Below are 24,646 nucleotides of genomic sequence, written 5' to 3'. Positions count from 1 at the left end.
ACCTAAAGTTTAGGTTTCCTTGGTTGTACTTCAAATTACGTTTAACAATCCTTAGATATATGTTACATTTAATAACGTTAAATATAAGAGTTGAAGCGTAGTCACACTTTGTTATTATATTAATGAAACTGTATATATGGGTGGGGCATCACGCCTGATGTTTTAAGTGTGACTTTCTAGTGATGTAACGCTGTAAATGTTTAAGTACCGGGACTGGTGCAGTGATGCAACGCTGTCATGGCTGTATATGTATGGGCAATGAGACTAGTGATGTTATGTTCTAAATGTGTTCAGGGTATTGACCAGCCTGGTTCGTGATATGAAAAACCATGTAAAAACCATGTTTGTGATAATTCCTGTTAGATCTAAAATGACCAAATCAAACAGTGCTTTATCTGTGGAACGAGAGGTATTAATTTCTTCAGCACTAACGACTAACAACTGTTCAGTTTAAGAAATAAAAAAATGTAAGTTAACTTGGTTGGGGTTTAACTTTCTCTTTCATCGACGCGGCCTCTCCTTATATAGCACGTCGATTTAAATGTGATCGTATTGAGATAGTTTATTGTTCTGTCTCACCATACCCCACTCAATCACAATATACTGCTTCAAAGCGTGATAACAAGTAAAAATCGATGACGTACGCAAATCTGTCAATTACAAACAATATAACGTTACATTACTCTGGCTTCCGCATCACAAAACCGACATAACCTGCCACACAAGTGGAGTAAGTTACACGGGCCCGCTTTCCAAAGAGAATATGGGCCCATGTCTAAAACTGTAATCTAAATCAAACCCTTAAACAAATACATCAAACCGATTAAATTTTGACCGCTGATTCATGTATGCATGTATGCACTCTCAGGCAATTTCAACCACGTTTAAGTATCCAGTTGAAATATTTTGACCGGCCCCGATAGCACAGATAATTTCGGGAGCAGTAGATCCAGGTGTCAATCCTAGGTCGAGTCACACCTAAGACTTTAAAGTTGTAACTTCCTCGCATGGCGATCAGCATGAATGGGATAGTGTAACGATTAAAGTTGTAACTTCCTCGCTTGGCGATCAGCATGAAGGGGATAGTGCAACGATTGGCTGACCCGTATCGGTATAATGGCTCAGACGGAGCGGCTTACTTGCATTCGGTAAGGCGGTCTGCCCGGTTTCTTCCCACCGTAATGCTGGCCGCCGTCGTCTAAGTGAAATGTTCTTGAGTACGTCGTAAAACACCAATCAAATGAATAAATACATCCTGGTCATATGACTAAAAAAGTACTGTTAAGTACGACGTCAAACACTAAGCCCTCACTCAAATATTTTGTTTTGTAAAGGTAAAAATTATCAATCTATCAAATCTTTAACCCAAAATACCACTTAACTTGTGAAACAGACCACAGCTATTTCTGCCAATGTGCATATGAGGAATGTCGGGGTGGGTTAGTATAACCAAACAACGGATTGTTCAAACTAAGTCCGAAAGTATTACTCAAGAGAAGAGATGATAAACGTATCTGTCTTCCGTGTCGACACAGTATAAAACTTATTCCCTAGTGTCTATTTACTCGCCATCTTTTATGTGCACACCTTAGACAAACACAATTCAATGCAAAGCCAGGAAATATATCTTTACACAATATAGGACTTGCTAATTTCATTTCTATGATGTTGTCTTCTTTGCACAGGCTAAATATTTATAGTAGATTCCATGTAATGCTTATAAGTTGGTACAAAATGATAGCGTCTAGGGGTGATTAAGGTGCTCGTCTTTTTGTACGTAACGTCCTGGGAACAATTAATGTCATCTTATAAGTGAAAAATGCTTGGGTGTCGTGGCAGTCAAGAATAACATAAATAAATAATTATATAAATGGCCGTATAATTGAAATACTAGCATTACGGCGAATCTCCAGTCCTTCACACTTGGTTTGAGCGACTAAAAAAAACTGTTTGCAACCCACCAGACCCTACCATGCGAAAGGTACTTGATGACCTTCAGAGAAAATACGTTATTGTTCCTGCTGACACAAAGAACCTAATAATATAATATTTGTCTGCAAGAACTATTTCTACCAGGTTCTCTAAGAAGAGCGTATAATATCACTACAACAACTGCGCTACATCAACGTATTCTAGAACGACCAAATACTCTGAAAGAACTATTAAAAAAACTTCAATCCTTTCTCAAACAGAGGAGAGCATCCTTCACAGGAACTGATTCAACACGATTTTACTGGATTCCAAAAATGTGGAAATCCACGTACAAAGCTTGCTATATTCCGGGATCGAGTCTCTTAACGAAGGCACCACAAGAAAAAAGTACAATCATTTTGGAAAAAGTGCTGTTGTGCAGCTGGAATAATTCTGGCGTTAACTCAAAACGTCTCACTCAAAATACGCGTATAATACAAGGACATCTCTACTTGCGATTTCTCCAGTTTCTGTACTACAATTCAGATTTAACTTACAAAATTTCTTGACAAATTGTATGGGTGATTAATAAAATTAGTCACGGCTACATGACAACAAAGGCTTCTTCAGTTCCACTACAAACAAGGATTACCATTCGTGAGGCATTTCGTTGTTCACTGAGTTGCTTGAGTTTCTCATTAATAACATCTGTGTGAAATTTGGGGAAACAATTTGTCGATAGTGTATACATATTCCGACGGGTATCAATTGTACCCACTTTTGGCTCACCAGGCACGATCTTTCTCATTCATTAAGCGATATATTGATGATCTGCTAGCTTTAAACAATCCATGTATAGCAAAGGCTGTGAAAGATATATATCCACTTTCGACATGGTTATATCTTCTTTGTAGCATTTGTTTTACAATGAGTATGATTCTCTTGTAAGTAAACATGAACAGAGTGTTCAGAATCTGCAGTACTCTGCTTCATGATTGTGTCTAAGTTCAGTTAACTCTGGGCTAGGGGCAGTATATTTATCGTGTTGAATTCGATCGCCGCATTGGATATGTGAACAATTGCAAGCAAAGCGCATCTGAGTTATATATTTTATTATCGACAACTTGTATTCTAGCACGGTACACGATCTGAATACTGATTTCATTCATTCGCCTAAAACATACCATACGTCTTTCCAACATCACTGAATGCTGTTGACTGCTTCTCTTTGCACGATTGCGTCAATTTGCGGTCATTTATGTTAAACGGCGACCTGGTATGTCCATCTTAATTGAAGTCTGGTATACGAATGTCTGTTTCGACGCATAGATCCCTAATTCCTAAACCCTGGGAGCTTGTCATAAAGACACTCTTAAGCAAGGCATTAGGCATCAATCAAAGAAATAAAAATATAATTCATAAAACTGACATTCAGTACAGAATATGTGTGGGAAAGTAATAGTTACATGAAGTCTCAATCACTATGTCGTCCATGTGTAACGCTGAAAATGTTAGATATCACCCTATAAGTAATGAAATTTGAGGTAGTTAATACATTATTAAATACTGGGAAAAATATAGATAGAGAACACGACAAAATGTATTGCTGCTATAGTGAATACGTACAAACATTGTGATACAAGTGTTATACAGACTGTGAGAAAGGCTTACATGATATGCTGGCTTCGGGCATCGTGATATACAAGAGCTGCAGACTGCCAGATACAGAATCCATCACATATGGTAAACAAGAGCTGCAGACTGTGAGACAAAGAATATAAGGCCAAGGGAGTGTGAATACTGGATGTATGTCAGACATATACAACACCAAGGAAGTGTGAATACTGGGTGTATGTCAGACATATACAAGACCAAGGAAGTGTGAATACTGGGTGTATGTCAGACATATACAAGACCAAGACAGTGTGAATACTGGGTGTATTTCAGACATACACAGGACAAAGATAGTGGATATATGTCAGACATGTAGAACCCCGTGTAATTTGAGATGCGAGATACACGTCATACATATTAGCAAATGGACTACTTAAGAGTTAGAGTCTGTACTGATTAGGAGCATTCATGGCTGAGGTGATTAGCGTGCCAGCGCGCCGCAATGACCCAGGGAGCTCTCACCACGCAGTGCGGTCTCTGTGAGTCCGTGTAAAACGCATGTTGGTTTCCTCTCCTATCGTACGTGAGAAGGCCTCCAGCAACCTGCGGATCGTCGTGGGTTTCCGCCGGGTTTTGCCAGGTTTCTCACCATAATACTAATCACCATCGCATGAGTGAAATATCCTTCACGTGAGTACGGCGTAAAACATTAATCAAATAAATAAAATAAATCTGTAAATCTGTAAAATACTGAACTTCAACGACGCATCCATCAGTTAAATATTTTTTTTATTAAACAAGATTTCAGTTGAGTACAGAGAGAGCGTGTTAAGCTACACACAAAACTCTACGATCCAATCACAAGTTCAGAGGCCGCATTCACGACGCTCTTCCATTATGAGCTCGTTGAGCGAGACACATGTCTGTAGGGAATTTGACCAGTACATGTCCGGTTCACATTTGAAGGTGTATGAGGCGCTCACTGAGGAGGGATTGTACATAGAACACAGATACCGGAAGTTACAATTCAGAGGCTCAGCGACGCTGTAAGTATTCGCATTGTTGAAATCCCAGTTCCACAGACATTTTTGCATGATCCCTCCATAATCTGAAAAGAGAAACATCCTGATTTATTGTAGAACTGAATACAATTTTGGCGCACAGTAGTTATATAATTTGGTATTTCATCTTTCTCGGGCAACTAACCCATTTGACACACAAGTCTATATTAACGATTTTTTGTTAATTTTTATTAATAGTGTAATTTTTACCAGTTGGCCACCATCTGAAGTTGGAGGAGTCTACACTTAAGCCTTCAGCATGCCAATCGAGTATTGCATTGCTGGTTGGTTCTTTAGTGCCATCAAGTCGAAATCTGTACAACTTTTAAGTCTGATAAAATTAATATAGATGTTGTCGTAGGATATAGATTCTTCACGTATATATGTCAGACTATGTGATTGCGTCGCTTTCAATATTCGTAGGGGCTTAAAGGCGTGAAGAAATGCATTTGACGACGTTTGAGTAGTTGTATATGCTGTTTGAATACCGTGCACATCAATGTATTTCCTCAATATGTTGTTCAAGCTTAAACGCGACACGTAGTAGAGTTTGAACCTGCGCATGGTCGTGGGTTTTCCCGGGATCTGCCTGGTTTCCTCCTACCATAATGCTGGCTGCCGTCGTATAAGTGCAATATTCTTGACTACGGTGTAAAACACCAATCAAATAAATAAATAAATAAATAAATAAATAAATAAATAAATAGGAGAGCGCGTCACTAAATTGCGAAAGGTTGGTTGTTTACCGTGGGAGTTTCGGTTACCTCCTTCTAAAAGCTGTTATCAGTCAGTCAATCAATCAGTCAGTCTGTCACTAGTCAAGTAAGCAAACAAGTGGGGAAGCCCGCGAGCGCCATTCTACCCATCCATTTATCCATCAGTCGTGCTTTTGAACTTACTTTTCTTCCTGTCAGGTGTCAAAGTTCTGGTTCCACACATTTCTGCCTCGGTAAGGGAGACAATCGAGCCATCTACCGTGTCCTTCCACATGTGTTCACATCGGAATGTCTGGTTGCTGAAGTACTGACCCCTGGGGCACATCCGGGTACCAAGGCGGACCAGTCCATCGTCAGAGCAGTGGAGATACTTGCAGCAGTTATCTGAGGCGGGTGCCACCCCCTTCTGGACAAACCGACAGTCCGGGTCTCCTGAGTGTAAAGGCAGCGAATTTTCAAATATTACATGCAGTTTCTATAGGATATAAACAATAAGTCGAGATTTTAATAGTAGTCAAAGCTCCCGTCATGTTCAAGGAATTTCCATATTTCCTTGCCATCTTTGTTCTTGGGGCAGTGGTGATAACAGCTGATCGACACCTCTTGTAGGGTGGTTTGCGGAGTAAACTGCAGCATGTATGTATGAATATGAAAGTATGTGTGAATATAACCACCAGGCCAACAAGCAGATATTTGCGATTGCTAAAGTTAGAGCAATTCACGATCAAAACAGTATCATTTCTTTTACAACCGATTGAATTTCGCGCAACATTATTTCCCTAGTTTCACTGGTCTCGCGTCGACAATGGTGGGAAAAAGCTCGGAGCTTGCACAAATCTGTAGTCACATGTGGATAAGTTTGTCAGATACTTGCCAAAGACAAGCCTTGGGTATAAAGTGTCTTTCTAGCATCGGTGTACCTTGTACACTTGAGTTACATGATTGACAACAAGCTGAGCTTCCTTTGATATATGTTTGTTGGACATGGCTTTTAACTGATAGATTTTTAGATCATTTTCTTGGAATATTCCTTGTATAGGCCTTTCCGAACTGTGAATTTAGAACACACATTTGACCAGTCATAAACAGTATCGAACAACGAGCGTGTGTGTGTTGATCCATTTATACAAAGTTAGTTAAACGTCAACGGCAACCTAACCCATGATCCTGCGTGAGATTTTCTCTTGGGGATGTCAAGTAACCAGGCAAAATTTGGATTGTCTATGACCAGCTTTCACCATTCATTTCAAGATGTGGAATACCAAGAATTTACAGCATCCGAGCCTGTGATTTGGAATTGGCACATTCTAAGGCCTACCTGCTTTTAGTAGACAAAATGTATTTGCATACAGCTAGGCCTATATACGTTGGGGTCAAGTGGTTAGCATGCCAGCGCGGCGCAATAACTCAGGGGCCTGTCACCACTCCATTTCAAGCTTTTTCCTCTCCGGTTCTTCGTGGGAAGGTCTGCCAGCTCCGTGGTCGTGGGGTTACCCCTCCCATCACAGTGCTGGCAGCCGACATATAAGCGAAATACTCAAATAAATAAATAATTAAATATATGTTTTGGTATTGCCTGTCACCAAAACAGTGTGGAATACACGTAACTCCGAATATCGAGATTCTCATTTTGAAGACTTGATATTTGCACATTTATTTACCTCATTGTTATGAAAATGTTTTTGGTAATCCAAAATTGACACCAACTTCCTAATCAGGTACCCATTTATTTTAAATGCCCTTATTGGATCAAAGCTATACTCACCCTCTACAGGGATGTTGTTTTCTTCGGACAGGCCAGGTGTTACGTCACAAGTTTCCGTGTTCTGGACATGCGCACTCGTTGCACAAGTCATCGCTTTGAGAACAAAGAACATATCTTCGTTCTCATAGGTACAATTGAAGACGTTTATAACCTGTTGGGTACCCGGGGACACCCTGTATCCAAACCGACAGTTGTCTCTGTCTTTGACGTAATCATAATAACGATAGTTGGTGCCCCAGTCACTCGGGATGATCTCTCCAACTCTCAGTATACCCCAGCTGGTGTGCAACAACACCAACGCAAGGGAGAGAGAAAACAACTTCATGTTGGCCGAGTGAAACTGCGTCCGCAGGGTTGTCGTATCGGTGATTTCTCTCAGGACCCGATGGGAAAAAACTGAGGGCAGGGATGGCTGTTTTGAAGAGAAATATACCCTGGAATATTTGCTCATTAAACAACACTTGAATAGATACTAAGGTTCCGCCTACAAAGGGGCTTGACAAAGAGAAGAAACCTCACCACACTTAGAAATTAATTGAAATCTGGAGTGGTGATACATGGGTATGTGCTTACTGTCCAATCTCTCATACGGCGTATACAGCTATACATTCAGAAGCCGTCTTCAACATTTACCAACCAGTCCTCGTGGGACAGATGCACTGTTCTCAAATGACACTGATTCTACAAACTAACTTTAACACAATTGATTCAATTATATAAGAATTTACGTCGATCTTATAAATCATGCAACAGATGTTAAATATGTTGACAGACGAGATGAATGGCGAGGGTGTATATAGGTTAACGCGTTTTAAAGGCAGAGAAAATACTAAAATGAAACATATCAGTTGAAAGACCACTAAACACTGCCCAAAATTCGATTTATTTTTCAGAATTTTTCTCATCTAGTAAAATAGTTTGAAAACAGATCCTACTGTGGTCTGTACTGACCAAGAAGGTATCGGTGACCTTACATCCATGTATTTGGCTTAGAACAGTTCGTTTTGACGCTCTTTCGGGGAATACATTCATAGATCTATATGTAAACATACATGCCATTTGAAAGATGAAATCTGGCAGTCTATGAGTGCTAATAGGCATAAAATTGATCCGTGGCCAGAAAAAAAAATGTCCAACTATTTTTATGGGCAGTGTTTAATGGTCTTTCATCTGATATACACTCCGCGTTAGTGTTTTCTTTGCCTTTAATCTGACGTCTACGTCGGCAGTTCTGCTAGAACGTCTTTACGAAAACAAAAGCGAAGTAATAGTCATAATCTATGTTTGGGAATATCACCGACTTCATGGCTCCTTTTGCAACCTCTGTATGTTTTTTAAACCATTCTTATAGAATATATAAACTGATCGCCTTGGTAGAATGACATATACCATTGCAAAAGGTTCACCACGATTCTGTTAACTTCGAGTAGGGTGTAAAACACCAATAAATAAATGTATTAAGATTAATACTTAAAGTGTGCATAAAGACGAAACTGGTGTGTGCCGCATATGAAAGGTAACAGCGAACTGCGACCAAAATTCCCCAAAATCTTTAATTTGGTCATATGTGTATTCGAAACCATAGTTTTTAAACGTATGAAATTCTATTACAATAATATTAAGGTAGTTCAACAGAGATGGTTTTACGGAAATAACTATTTTCAAAACGTTCTGTTAGGCAAGTAAGGGAAATTCTTATGAAGAAAGTGTTTTGACCTCACATTACTCAGGCGTGGTCTGAAATTTCCACGCTATTTTATCCTACTTTAAAAGCTTTTTTAACACACAAAAAATTCTAAACAAAAGAAAAAATTTTTTTTTGAAATAGTGTTGCTTAGCGCTTGTAAGGCACTTACTTTGTCACATGATTTATGTTCAGTTTAAAACACACTTTTTGTTTCTGTGAAAGTAACGACTTTTTTTCAACAACAAATACGTGAAAATTCGCTGAGGTAATATGAACAAAGAAATAAAGTATTGCCTTGCATATCAAACACCATCAATCGTCGAGATCCATATAGTAAGCAGTCAGCAATATAAATCTATGCGTCGAAACAGAGATGAGTATACCAGCCGTCAATCAAAATTGGAGTTGTGAGTGAAAAAGCACAAGGACAATTCACAAAACGACGCATAACACAAATCACAAAAGAACTAATAAATTATAGAAAGTACAAAATTAGGACTGAGTTATGTCGAGAGAAGCAGTGAACAGTTTTCAATAATGGTGAAAAGACGCATGGAATTTTCTTGCAATCAAGAGTGAACAATAAACTGCGCAGCTTACGCCCTGATTACTTTAGGGATGGTATTTATTTTATTTATTTAATTGGTGTTTTACCCCGTGCTCAAGAATATTTCACTTATACGACGGCGGACAGCATTATGGTGGGAGGAAACCAGTCAGAGATCGGGGGGAAACTCATCACTATCCGCAGGTTGTTGTCAGACCTTCCCACGTACGGTTGAAGAGGAAGCCAGCATGAGCTGAACTTGAACTCGCAGCGACCACATTGGTGGTAGGATCCTGGGTCATTGCGACGCGCTGGCGCAGGCTTCTTTAAGTAGGATGTGTCCCCCACACTATCAATCTTTAACTATATGCTTTATGTATCTATCGTTGCTTGTTGTTCAACGGCAAATTCAAGAATTGTTCACTTACACGATGGAGGCCAGTATAAATTATGGGTGGAAGAAACCGAAATGCCCAAGGTAAACAATCTAGCGTTGACAAGCGAACTTTTCCACATGTGGCATCAGTCATATTGCTGAAAGACACATTGTCTCCAGCGATTCGTCGACCGCTTACTGCCGCTAGGAGAACAATCCATTTAGTAGACAATTCCCTGTCTCATAACTGTATTGAGTCTCTTTTTTTGTGTTAAATAATGATTTGGAAACCAAGCTGCTCAACCAGTCGACAAGGACCCTCTCCTGCGCACATGTAAGGCTTTATATGAAAAATGTTCTCTTTTTTCTCATTTTTTTGTTGTGGATCATCATGTAGCTTACTTATATCCAATATCACCGTGATATTTTGACATATAAATGGCTTTGTCGTATATTTCTTTGTTTTATGGGTGGAGGAAACCTGAGGAAACCTTTTCGTCCACTAATTGTTTATCCCCACATGTGATATACTGACTACACGCCATGTTGACACTCAAGACACAGCGCAAACGACCTAACGAATGCCGCTGATCGCATATTCTCACGGATGCCCCTCGAACAAAGAAAGCAGTAATACACGGTTATGTATTGTAATGCTACTAGCCGGGTTGTCTGCACATATACTGCAGGTATATTGAATTCGTGTTGACCAATAGGTTGGTAGAAGGCACGAAATGCTTACATGAGCATCTTGTCAGGTAACTAAATAACCATTACAATGCTGGTCCTATTGTGAGAGAAAATATATCGTTGAAACATAATTCTGTGATATCTGAAATTGCGAGAAAAGGGCATACATAAGAAAAAAAAACAAACACAAAACAAACAAAAAACGCCGTGTAATAAAACCGGCCTAGTGACACATGACTTGTGATGCACGGCGCATGCAAGACAAATGTTATTATGAATGTTGTATGCATGTGTGTATGCATGTATGTACACATGTATGTTTTCTTGGGCTTTTACGCCCTATTTAAAAATATGAGGGGGAGGAGTCAGTAGGTGTGTGCACATAAACGGTGTCCTTTTGTGGCAGGGCGCTGCAGTGAGTGAGTGGCTGAGCGCTAGGGGTTTAATGTCTCATTAACAATTTTTCAGTCATCTGACGACGAAGGAGTCCTTAGAGTGTTTGTAATGTGCCTCCTTGTTGCAGGACGGATTTCCACCGCTCTTTTGTCTCGTGCCGCCATAGTACTGTCGCCGCTGACGTATCATCATCATCAGACATTAACTCACCACCCAGTCACATTACACTGCTAAACATTTCTGCTCTAACCTCTCAATGCTGTTCATCAAGTGAGGTATGACCTGACCTAACATGTGAGTATTTGGGGAAACTGTATTTCTTGAACAGTGAATAAGCATTGTACATTTAAAAATCGAGGCCTTGGGTGATGCACCACGATGGTTGATGTTCCTTGTTCAAAACCAGTTTTTTGGTTTGCACAAAGAAATAATACTTTATAATCTTATACAAGTATTTGTTCGTCGACTATTGAGTCCGGTAGTACCTATTTCGACCATTTTTACCTGCACATGGACCAAAACGAAAACTGCCATGCCATTTCTTATTTATTTATTTATTTATGTGATTGGTGTTTTACGCCGTACTCAAGAATATTTCACTTATACGACGGCGACCAGCATTATGGTGGGAGGAAACCGGGCAGTGGAAACGTACCTTCCACGTACGGCCGGAGAGGAAGCCAGCATGAGCTGGACATGAACTCACAGCGACCGCTTCGGCACGCCATTCTACGCATTGAACTGACCGTATCTGAGTTAAAAGCTATGGCCGTGTTGACAAGAAGCACCAACAAGCATCAATCGCGACTACGGTCGTGCGGCCGTTTGTGCAGTCTGATATTGCCCGAAGATAACTTGCCTTTCACCAATACAGTGTGTTTCATGATATAGGGGAAAGTTTGTCGGTGAATTACCAAAGGTCAGTGGTTTACTTCGGACACTACCTGGAGTGCGCCACTCATAAAATTGACAACCATCGTAGTAGAGTGATAATTGTTGAGTATGGCATTAAGTACCAATTGTAAAAATAAATAAATAAATCAATCAAAATTGAATTCATACTTCAATTAATAGATCGCTGCGTATCACGATTGAGGGACAAATAAGACAATTATGTAAACTGCCGTTTCAACAGTAAGCTACTCTTTGCCCCAGATCAGAGATGATACTCGGATATTAGTAAATATAGTACATGTGTATTTTTGAAGGCAGTAGATGGTGTTACACTAGAGCCACAATCTGTACACATTGAAATGTTGAACTTCGATATTATTTCGCAGAATGTTAAACTCCGTAAACTTGTTTTTCAAACGAACAGTTCATTTCATTGAGAGACATAATTATGCAAAATCAAATTGCATGCAGGACAATTAGTATGATTTGACAGGGAAATCACTTTGTCACGCTTTTCACACATCCATGTTTGAAACTGTTTTCACGTTTTGGTAGAATATAAAACCTTGATGAATGAATTCATAAAATATTTTATCTTTACATTATTCTTCAAACCCATTATCCAGAATGCCACTTTGTTTTGAATAATTATGACGTCTCTCGATGCAATGACGTCTTGGTTCCGAAAACAAGCTTGTGTAGTTTAACAGTATGAATTAGACAAAGTATTTTTAGTACGTTTTCTCAGCAATAAGATGGACGTTGAACATATCAATTTGTGGAGTTCGTGGAATTAATTTTAGTTGTGAGTGTTGTCAGAGATAGCTGAGAAGAGGCAACAAGTTAAAATGTATTTATTTATTTGATAGGTGTTTTACGCCATACACAAGAATATTTAAGTTATACGACGGCAGCCAGCATTATGGTGGGTGGAAACCGGGCACAGACCTTCCCACGTACGGCCGGAGAGGAGGCCAGCTTGAGCTGGACTTGAACTCACAGCGACCGTATTGGTGAGAGACAAGTTAAAATAAACAGTCTACAGAATGTTACACAATTTGGATTCTTCATTACTTGCTTCCTTCCATTATCAGTGAAAAGTGTTGGCTGCTTCTCGTGCTTTCGCATGAATCCACCCGAATTTCATATTTTATATACTGTCTTTGTACTTTAGTAGCTTCAGTTGAAAGTTGTTTTGGAGATTGGCCTTGCGATTATTGCCTCGGAACTTCCGCTATGGTTGACGGCTGGTATATAGATTGCTCTCCAGGTTTTTGTTTTGACGCTTATAAAAACAGCAAAGACACTCACCAGAATACATGTTCACCAATATTTTAATGATTTTAAATACAAACATAGATGTGTGATAATGGTGATATACTGTATAATTAGGTAATGACGCCAGGCAATACTGCCGAGTGCTGATGCTTATGAGGACGTTACAGGCCACACTCTTGTAACTCACTAGCCGTCAATTGGTTGGCCGCGACACAGGCCTGCTGTGAATCTGACCAGTAAGTGTTGTTAACCTGGCATCTCCTGACCTCCGACGTATCGATATAGGATGGGTTGAAGCGGGAGCAGAGATAGTAGACCTGACAGTCCAAGGGTTCGGAGACGCTGTACGAATTGGCGTTGTTGAAGTCCCAGTTCCACAAGCATTTCGACATGATGGTACCGTAATCTGGAGAATGAAAAGGCAGAGGACAAATAACACTGTCAACACACAAACAAGATTAAGAAAATATATATTATTATTTATTGATTAAGTTTCTGAACTTTAAGTTTTTATGAACACACATAATTCATAGACATTTCAATGAATTTAATTTCCAATTAATTAATAAATGGGTTTTAATATTAAGGTTATTTTTCAAAGATAGGAATAAATCTATTCGCATGCATGCAGAGATAAATGATGTTATTTATCTATTTATTTATTTACTGTAAATGCCTTTTTATTCGCGGGTATAAACTTTCGCGGATCTTAGCAGAATTTTGGACAACTGATACTGTATTTGATTGGAGTTTTACGCAGTACCAAAAATATTTCATTTATACGACGGCGGCCAGCCATAAATGATTTGGAAATTCAGCATGTAACAAATTCTTGAGTGTGGCGTTAAACACAGTCAAATAAAAAGAATAAAATCATTTCCCAGAGAATGCAAAACATCTATTCACATAGAGAATAAGAGGCCCGAAGAGGTACGGTTTGTCTAAGCTAGATACTAGGCCTATGCCTTAGACATGTAACTTACATGTGTATACTATATCAACTCACCGTCAGGACACAAGTGAAAAATTTGAGAATGGCTTTAAACAACAATCAATTTATTTATTTATTTATTTAATTGGTGTTTTACGCCGTACTCAAGAATATTTCACCTATACGACGGCTGCCAGCATTATAGTGGGAGGAAACCGGGCAGTGGAAATCCACGACCATCCACAGGTTGCTGCAAGACCTTCCCACGTACGGCAGGAGAGGAAGCCTGCATGAGCTGAACTTGAACTCAAACAACAATCAAATAACTAAATAAACAAATATACCATATCCCGGCTGGAATGACATTTGGCTCTCTGCATGAACAATGGCAACTTTAAAACCAGCATCGTCAAAAACGTTTAAAGCAAACTTTTTGGCGGTTTGTGTTGTGCTTTGTTTGGGAAATGTCGTACCTTTTCCAGTACAATGCATTGCGAGTCGGGTTCAAGCTGGAATGCCAGGTTATTCAATAACTATTTAATAATAATTCAAATGATAATGACAAATCATAGCTGTATTGTGAATCAAGTAGATAGCGGGATCTGCTGTTCCATCAGTTAGAAGATTTGATTCCCTTTACGGAGAGTTGCTGAGCCCCATTTCTAAGTACATACACATATTTGTATCTCAGTAGGACCTTGATTACAATATTCAAAAAAGCATGAAGTTGATCTCATAAAACATGGACTTACTTCTCCTGCTGCCCACGGGGATTTGTCGACCCTGGCACATGGCGGACTCTGATAGGGATGTGATGGTTCCGTCGGGGTTCGACCGCCACATGTGTTCACATCTGTAAGTATCATTACTGAAGAACTGGCCTCTCGGACAAGTCTTCCATCCAACGCGGGTACTCTTGTTAGAGTCGCACTGTAGGTACCTCACACAGTTTGTGGGGTCTGGGGCCACACCCTTGTATTCCAATCGGCAGTTAATGTCCTCTGAAAAATATACAAGCGCAAATTCACAATAGCTGCGACATACTAAAAACGTTCATGTCGTCTCGCACCAAGGTTTGTCGTTACATGAATAACCCATGTTAATGGATATGATGTAACAAACATTTGATCGACCAACCGAAAGAAAGAACATAAGGACCGGCCCAAATGGCTCAGTTGGTAGAGCTTCAACTTCGGGGGCGGGACATCCAGGATCTATCCTGGGTCCGGCCACACCTAAGACTTTAAAAGAGGAAGTTGTAACGTCCTTGCTTGGTGTTTAGCATTAAGGGATAGTGCAACGACTGTTTGACCCGTATCAGTATAATGGCTCGGGTGAAGCGGCTTACTTTCCTTTGGTAAGTCGTCTCAGTGAAGCAACGACGTTAAGTACGACGTTAAACCCCAAACACTCACTCACTCGGAACGAAAGGCTTACAGAGTTGCTTCGTCGTTGATAAAAATCTTCATTTCCATCACGACATCTTTCTAAAGCTGTTTTCATAAGCTCACTGGGTGCTGCAAGAGTAGTTCCTACGTCTTAATCGTTCCTCTTGAAACAGCCGATTAGTTGCTGACCTAGGAATTCAGTTCTTCCTAGTTTGCCTGTTCTAAATCAGCAGATTGGCCAAATACATGAATACCTGGCGAAGGTGGATGATTTGCTCCTGGTACAAAGGTTTACCCCTTCCATATTATAATTCTGTCCGCTCTCGATTAAGGGAAAAATTCTTAATTACGGCTTATTGAAGAAGAAAACCTTGCTTAGGTAGAAGGGTATTGCCAAATGTCATCCATGTATAATCGCTGCGTCGGTTTTACCTTCTTCTATGTCCGTGTCTAGGCCTACAACAAAATCTCGTCGACCTGAATCGAGCGTTTTGCCAGTCATCTAGACTTTCGGGATCCATAGGCTATGACTTGTCTTGAAAAAAAAAGGGCTGGAAACAGTCACAGTATGGACCTAATCTGTATATTTAACTCGCCACGGTATGGCTGAAATATGGTGGAGGTAGCGTTAAGCCATAATCATTCATTTTGTATAGTCTGCTGACTGTGGTCTTCGATCTATATTTATTTATTTGATTGGTGTTTTACGCCGTACTTAAGAGTATTTCACTTATACGACGGCGGCCAGCATTATGGTGGGAGGAAACTAGGCAGAACCCGGAGGAAACCCAAGGAAACATCTGCAGGTTGCTGACAGACCTTCCCACGTACGGCCGGAGAGGAAGCCAGCATGATCTGGTCTTGAACTCACAGTGATCGCATTGGTGGGAGACTCCTGGATCATTACGCTGCGCTAGCGCGCTAACCGACTGAGTCACGGAGGCCCCCCCCCCCTTCAATCTATACTCCATACTGAATAGTTCTGAACGTTAACGTGGGTATTGGTTCTGTGTGTAGTTACCAGCAGCAAATTTGATTGACTGAAGCCAGTCATAATCTTGTAATCAAAAAGATCTCAATATCTGCAAAAATAAACTTTTCAAAGAGCAATGTACATGTCGATATCACATATTGGCAAGGCGCATCACAGCGCAGAAGTGTATCCAAATATCTAAATACTTGTGACATACCGGCAATTTGGACGTCGTCCTCTTCCAAATTAGGCGTAGAGGCGCACGTCTCTCTGTTCAGCACGTGGTATGACGCGGCACATGTCCGCATCTCCAACACGAAGAAGATGTCGGGATTGGCGTTGGTGCAGTTGAAGACATTGATAATCTGGCGTGTCTTGGCATCAATTCGGTATCCGAAGCGACAGTCATCCCTGTCCTTGACGTAGTCGTAATAACGGAGGTTTGAGGCCCAGTCGCTAGGAATGGGCTCCCCGAGTCCCAGGATGGCGTAAGAACCATCCAGGCATAGCGCAGCCAGCAAGACAACGACTCCCGAGAGCACCATCTCGATGGTGGATACAATATCAGGGTCGGGTGAGCACCGGGCTTTGGGAACTAAGTTCTTCGTCGGTCCTTCTGGTCTAATAGTATACAGCTTCGGCCTATATATATACACACTGGCTAACATACCCAAAAGAATACCGGCTTTTGTCCCGGACCACGCAAGGCTAAAGCCGGACGTAAGCTACACAAAACGTTAAATTGAATAGGTGGGATGATAAGATTCTGTACAACGTCATTACAACACAGGAGGTGATCACGTGATGTCCAAGTAGATTTTAGGGTTTTTAAAGGAGTTGTATGCTGCAGTTGACATATAGCCGAGATTGGTTGGGATTGTCATGGGTAACATCCAAATGGACCGATGACACATCATTACGGAGGTTTTTTACCCTGCAGCTCAACCACACCCTTAACATATACACGCCAACGCAAACAGGGAAATGCAGGACGATGTATGTACACATGCACCTTTATATCTCTTTTACATCACTTCACATGAATTGCACCTATGTAAACTTTTAACCAAGAAAGCTTAGTAAATATTTACACAAAGTCACTGAGGCCTAATGTTTGTATATAACAGGATTGGAATTTAAAACAAAAAAGGAACGGGACATTATGTGCTTCTTGAGATGTACTTATGTTTGGGATGGAACTTTTTCAAGAACAGAAATGCTGCATGAATTATTTAAATCTGTTTCCATATGGACTGATGCCTAAGGGTTTTTCGTAAGTTATCGAGTCGTCAGATATCGCCAATGTGGTATTTAACCATTACCGTTTATTCATTCAAATCATTCAAATCTTGTTGTCAATATTAGTTTGAGTCAAATCATGCAAACAGTGACCGTTTTCAAAACAGAGATGACTTGCAAGCCTCATTCGACCAAATGGCTTCGTCATTATTTAATTTTCGAAAAGGAAAACCATAATAAAACTCATTTAAGACATAGATTTGTTTGTTAAACCTATTTTCGTTAATAAAGAAAGTCAGTGAAAAGGTAGATTTTATTGACATTTCCATCAGTGTAAACACAACCTATTTCAACAGAACTTTTAGAGACACGAAGTTTTTGTGTATGGGTAGCTTCGCTAGCTTTATGCTGACACACAGACTATTTCAGTGGTCCGACTGGAACTGGGAAGAGAAAAGAGAGGAGGTGTGAGTCATGTAATGTACTGACTCCGCACAGTCCGAGCACTCCTTCATACGTAGGTATATTTTATAGAAGCTTGTTTCGCTGAGAGAAACGGGTTCTTCTACACTAGATCGTGTCAGCTGGTGTATTGTAGCTTTTTCCCTGTCTAAACGCGAGTTTATGTTATTCCTATCCGAATGCACATGAGATGACTTTTCTGCAAACAAAATGGGTTTATTTATTTTATTATTGCTTAACCCCTTACTCAAGGTTTTTTTTTTCGCTCCTAAGATGACGGATGGGGAAACCAGATTGCCTGGCCTAAACCACCGACTTTTGACAAGTTACTGACGAACTTTATCACATGTGATTGTCGCATATGCACACCATATTGGTTGAAGACGTCAGATTGCGCATAGGGTCAATCATGAGTGTCGTCGCATGAGCAGTGCCAAGGGAAAAACTGTACAAATCCCTTTTTTCAAGGCCAGGTTTGAACCTGCACCTCGTGTGTCCTAACGACCCACAGGTAATCTTCTCAGAATTGATTGACGAGATATTCATCGGGTAGATCATATTATCTTGCCAAAAACAAACGAAAGCACATATTAAAAGCCTTCATGAATAGTTCGTGCACTTCTGACTTTGTCAGTACACCGTCTTTACTTGGTAATTGATAAATTCCAAAACTCCATTTACAAAGTTTACATAAAAAGCACACATTTTCCTCACAAAACCCACTGTAAAGCTCTATATTTTACCTATTTTTACACACACACATGTATATAATGGACGTGTACCACATTTGTACTATTCCTGTAATTCGTTTTCAGATGTTCCAATGACAAATACCTTGTAAAAGGTGATGAAAATTGCAAGAAAAGCAACAAAACTAGAACTAGGAAATGTCGAGTACAGACTGAAATGAAAACGGAGTTAAGGTTGACCGAGACTGTCACGTACTAACCATGTTGTGAAATATTCATGCAGGTGTCCGTAGAAATGTCAACATACAGATGTAACGTTTTAACATTCCATTCAGTTTCGTAGAAATGGCATTACAAACAATAAAACTGGATTATCATAAATACTTCCAGCTTTATTCGTAGAATATGGCCAAATTTTTACGGATAACTTCTCTATAAGTTTATTATACGAATAACAACTGTTATATAGGATGCCAAAAAAGTAATGCATATTTAAAAAGATATAAAAAAAAACTTTTTTGTTCAAAGGGGGGTAATTATTTTAATGATTTGTCCTATTTTGCTTAACTACACAGTGAGAAAGACAGAATGTCGGTGATCATGAACTAAGCAGTGGAATCACATTTATCCGTGACACCAGGTCATAAGTGGCAATTCATCTGGTCTCACCAACAATGTTCTATGCGTTCCTTTTTTAGGGGGCATACGTTCATAGGAACCATATGGTTAAATTTCAACGATAATAGCTACTGGGTTTAATCCTACTCGAATCCAATCCTATTTGTTCACATTTGACGGTATGTCTCTATATATTACTAACCTTACTATCCACAATGTTTGATGTGAATTGACTTGGGATTTAACCAGCCTCATTATTAATCCTAAAGTTTTAATAGGATGAGGTTTTTCGTTTAAAGCTGAGGTCGCCGAATTAATAGGATAGTTTTTTTTTTATTTAAAGCTGAGGTCGTCCAATTAATAGGATGAATTCCTTTTGTTTAAAGCTGAGGTCGCCCAATTAATAGGATAGTTTTTTTTTGTTTAAAGCTGAGGTTGTCCAATTAATAGGATGAGATTTTTTGTTTAAAGCTGAGGTCGTCCAATTAATGGGATGAGTTTTTTTTTGTTTAAAGCTGAGATCCCCCAATTCATAGGATGAGGTTTTTTTGTTTAAAGCTGAGGTCGCCCAATTAATAGAATGGTTTTTTTGTTTAAAGCTGAGGTCGCCAATTAATAGGATGAGTTTTTTTGTTCAAAGCTGAGGTCCCTCAATTAATATTCTGATGTAAACCAACCAACACTAGACCAAATGTATATATATATATATGCATCACATATGCAAGTAGGGATACACCACGTAAAGTTTAAAAAGCAACCTTTTTATTTGTGTGATTTTGCACAACACAGATTTCGCTACTAAATAAAATCGTGCAGATGGAGGAAATCGAAATCGCCTATAGTCAGATTTCTGTACAAAGCTTGCTTCTGGTGCATGGCAGGTATTTCTATAATCCGAGAACACATCTGTTTTCCTCTGAAGTCACCCAAACCCTGTTTTGCGTTTTAGCTATATGAGCCCGGGGCACGGGTGTTTTTGGTTCCTCTAACATGGCGCTTCCCATGGCTTTGTAAGAATTCCGGACTGAAAGCTGATTTACAGCTACCAAGCTGGTCAGAACAAAATTGCTGTGGCCGTTAGGTCTGTTTCCTCCTCTATTTCGAATTAACTAAGGTTAAACTATTTTATTTTCATCCATTTCATCCTCGTTAATCATAGCATACATGATGTACAAAACAAGTATGTGGCTTTGTGCTCATCTAGTTGTCCACATTCATGCCAGCATTTACGACTATTTCGTTAACTGTTAGGTGTACCCTTAGTGAAATTTCAAAGCTGGGCGTAGGATGAAATGTGTTTACTTGAAATGTCTGTTTGTGAATGAATCAAGTTTGACACCCGCATTAATACTTGCACGTAACATCGACAACGAGTGTAATTTTTGCAGACGCTAAATCGGACATCTTCCCATTACAACACTTTAAATTCGCCCTTTTGTTTGTTTAAATTTGGGCCTGGTTTCTGTTTGAACAGGATTATGTTCTCAGAACCCGTTAATTAACGGCTGTTAAAGGATGCACCTCGATGGCAAACACTCTCTTCAAACATTGCAGACGGCGCGTGAGGCGGCTGAATACAACCGGTTTTCAATGCGCTCCTCTACGCTCTTTGTATGTAGTCCCACATGTGGAAACCAACGATCATAATAGTAACCGCGTTATGTATTCACGTCCACATAATGCGATTTGTGTGTTTTTCGTGCTAAGTGTGTTTACGGTTAAATTTGCCGTATGTAACAGATATAGAATGAGAGGTTTTCTTTAGACTGACTATACATGTCTGTCTAAAAAAAACCCACGGAGAAGAGCCACACTTTCGTCAGCATGCTGTTCATTCCGGCGTGGTATTGTCACAGAAAGTTTGTGGAAATAGAAAGATGAACATGTTCACAAATGGAAGCATACGTATGTCATAAGCGCACCTACTGAACTCTTCGTAACTGTTTCAACTGAAAACAGACAGAAGGAAAAAGTCTGTTTCTTTTAGCGAGTCGCCTATATTCAGCTGTCAGTAAAATCTGTCTTACATGTTACAAAAATTGCCTGTCTTTAGTGACACGTAACAACACAAGCTCCACACATTGATATGCTGTATGTCTATATTGTTGCAAAGAAAAATCCAGTTAAAATACGACAGCCGGCAACTCGCTAAAAGAAACAGATTATAGTCACAATAAATGTGTACGTAAAATAACCTCCACTGAAAGAGGCTTATTTTGTTATATATATATTTCTCCCAATGTTTCATGGTAACAATGGACACCCGTAACAAATCACACCCGTGACAACTGACATCCGTAACAACTGACACCCGTAACAGCTGACATCCGTAACAACTGACATGTTCTCACATACTCCTTGACGTTAAACCCCAAGCACTCACTCACTCACATACTCCTTACAGCGCATGTGCCGCTCTCTACGCTCTCTTAACCTCACTGACATCGCTAACAAGTTTGACCTTTGGAACATGTGTGACATGTGTTTGTTTCAATTTAGCATCATCACTAACGTCTTCGCGCCGGCTCATAATCGGTATTCTTCAGAAAAATTGCTTCAAAATCCTGGTTGTGATACTTTACGTAAAAAAAAGATCTATGTGAACACATATGTGTATCACGACAGAGACAAATTTTTTGACAGTGTTTTCTGACATCATATCTTGCTTCACTGCCGTGACCCCAGTGACCTAGGTTTTTTCAGGATTTCTGTACCAAACTTTGCTTGTGGTGCATAACAGGGATGTAAAGAGCACGCAGACAGCGGCACATGCGTCTTAAGGAGTATGATTTTCACATTGTTTTCGATCACAAACCCAGAGCAAATGGTATATCTGAGTGTTCAGAATACAAGGCCTGGTGTTAATGGTTGTTGTATCATTAACTATACCATTTTTATTTCAGAAAGATAAAAGAATTGTACTTTTCATGCTGCCTACCTCGTAAGGCGCTCAGCAATGAGAGTTTAGTGCTAGGAAACAAGAGTGGTTGGCCCGGTGTCCGCATAATGTGACTGTGTGGAGTGTCATATCTGGTGTCTTCAGTGTGATACCTCATTGGCGGTAGCACTTTGGCCGCAAGACTCGCCCCTCCCCCCCCCACCACACACACACAAGAAGACACAGTATATGTGCACACACCTAATGACTCCTTGTCGTCATATAACTGTAAAATTGTTTAACATTCAGTAATTCGAATGGTAATTATTGATAAGAAATGATCAATGAATAAAACCATTTAGTTTAGACCAAAGTACCATTTACTTCGTATTGAGATGAGACTGGCATTTCGATTTAAGCCTGGTGTTAAGCCTCAGTCATTCATTCGATTTAAGTCAAGATTAATTTTAATAAACTGTTGTCCCTACTAGCTTAACTGTAAACAAATAATGATTTCAACTACACTCATTAAACCAGGAGGTACCAGGAAGAAAGAGGGTTTCCTCATTGTCTCAATATAGTCAAGGTTTTGAGAAAAAAGCGACATCAGTTAATATTAGCTTTTATTTTTTAGGACCATTTTCACTAAAAAAAAAAAAACCATAGAAAGATTCTTACGTAAATGACGGCACCTTGACCTCTCCAATGCAGCGCATGTGTATTTAGGGATAAATATTTGCTAGCTAATATAAGTGAGATTGACCCCAGCTTACTATATAACTCCAAAACATTTATGAAAATGACACCTGTGAGTGATCATTTCGAATTTAACAGAGCTTTATTTCTGTTGTGTCGCGATGAGGCAGCCTCGTAGTAGGCTTGTTTCAGTACAGCCATCATTACAAACATGCTTGAGAGAAAACCCCGAAGGCCAACAGAAACGGGCCAACAGTGCGTATGGCAACGTTGGCAACAGTGCGTATATAATTGCTACAGAGTTTCTGTCTTGTAGGCGGTAGATCCGGGGCTCAATCCCGAGTGGAGTCCGGCATAAACTTTAATATCGGTAACATTGGCACAGCCTTTTCTGGCCCTCCATGTATATTAGGGGAATATATACACTTGCCTTAAGTGGTGGCCGGCCCGCTGTCAGTATAATCTGACTGAGAGTGACGTCATGTTTTGTGCCTTCGGCATGGCATTCCAGTTAAGCTGCACTATAAATATGTCGGCACATATTTAGAAGAAACAGAAGAAACGATTTTGCCATATGTATGTACAAATAAACTTAAGTCTTTATTTATATGTACAAAATAACTGGACGTTCGTACAATTCTATTGCGCCTACTGTATGTGTAATTAGGGAATAAACATCATAACGGCTTGCAATAGTCGCTGGCTCAAATGAAAAAAGAGTTGAATCGTTGCAGACCCTTGACCAATGACGTCACGGTTTCGAATCTAACCCTCGCTGTTTTGTCTACGAGGTTTAATAGGTACTTGATGAAGGTTCGTGGTTTACCCCGGGCATTCCTTTATCCACAACCAAAATATTGAAAAATTCTAAAGCATGGCGTTAAACAGTGACCAAACAATCAGTCAATCAATCCCAGCGTTGATTTGAGCCTGTGTACTATCACTGAATATTAACGGGGTCATTTGAATGTCAGCTTCCTTAGCTTTGGTAAGTTTTACCGGTTTCATTGATTTTTTGATGCGCATGAGAGAATTAACAGGTACTTAAACGGCATTACCCGAGGGTTCGACTGTTTTACCAAAATCTTGTATTTACTAGGGTATCAACTGGCGAGGAATTAGGGCCTGTAATTAAATTAAATATAATTAAACGACTGTTTCTTTTAGTGTTTGATATACATGTATTTGTAACACTTATAGATGTCCCAGTCAGGGTGCATAAGCCCTAGTATATGTGAACCGCTGTGAAAAAAGAAATCTCCGAAATATGTCGGACTTCAAAGTAAGCTGTTTGCTCAGGTAGGCTGTGGACATCAGAGGGCTGGCAAGCAGATGTAGAATGTGGGCGAGTGGGTGTAATCCCGCAAGTCAGAGAGCCGGCAGAACCCCGCATTTACTGAGTTTGTTCACCACTTTCCGTGCGGGTGTCAATGGCTTCAGATCTGGTTAGGGCCGGTTAACATCACGCAGTAACTATTATCGTCCTAAGCAAATGCAGTGATTCAAAGTCAGAATTTACCTGTCCTTGAACTGATTCAGAATGTATGTGCAAAAGGTCGTGAAAAACACAAACAGAACACATGTGCTTAGTCAGTACATTCATGTGTACTTGAATTGATTCTATATGCCTTCGTATGTTTTCATGGTTTTATTTATTAAATGTGATTGTTTATTAAATGTGATTGTTTATTAAACGTGATTGTTTATTGAATGTCACATACACAGAATTTGGTAATACTAGACCAATGCTATTAACATCACTGCATTTCTTTTCACCTTACTCCGTGCTATGGGCTGTGTAAGTCGTTACTGTTGTCGTATCGTTTACATGGACAGT

At 39.8% G+C, this 24,646-nt stretch overlaps 2 protein-coding genes across 2 annotated transcripts; both read right to left on the bottom strand.

The window, feature by feature from the left end:
• Positions 1–4,313: 4,313 nt before the first annotated feature.
• LOC135474083 (uncharacterized) lies at positions 4,314–7,438 on the bottom strand. Its single transcript, XM_064754087.1, has 3 exons — positions 7,068–7,438; positions 5,486–5,734; positions 4,314–4,633 (listed from the first exon to the last, which is right to left on the bottom strand). Exons 1-3 carry the CDS (start codon positions 7,390–7,392, stop codon positions 4,392–4,394), a joined length of 816 nt encoding a protein of 271 aa, XP_064610157.1. The 5' UTR covers positions 7,393–7,438; the 3' UTR covers positions 4,314–4,391.
• A 5,535-nt stretch (positions 7,439–12,973) lies between these two features.
• Positions 12,974–16,989, bottom strand: LOC135473879 (uncharacterized). The gene is made up of 3 exons (XM_064753805.1): positions 16,445–16,989; positions 14,619–14,867; positions 12,974–13,341 (listed from the first exon to the last, which is right to left on the bottom strand). Exons 1-3 carry the CDS (start codon positions 16,893–16,895, stop codon positions 13,097–13,099), a joined length of 945 nt encoding a protein of 314 aa, XP_064609875.1. The 5' UTR covers positions 16,896–16,989; the 3' UTR covers positions 12,974–13,096.
• Positions 16,990–24,646: the final 7,657 nt, after the last annotated feature.

The sequence above is a fragment of the Liolophura sinensis genome, chromosome 8 (assembly GCF_032854445.1).
Source record: "Liolophura sinensis isolate JHLJ2023 chromosome 8, CUHK_Ljap_v2, whole genome shotgun sequence".
NCBI lineage: Eukaryota > Metazoa > Mollusca > Polyplacophora > Chitonida > Chitonidae > Liolophura > Liolophura sinensis.
Note: the sequence above shows the minus strand (reverse complement) of the source record. Positions and strands in the feature narration are given on the sequence as shown.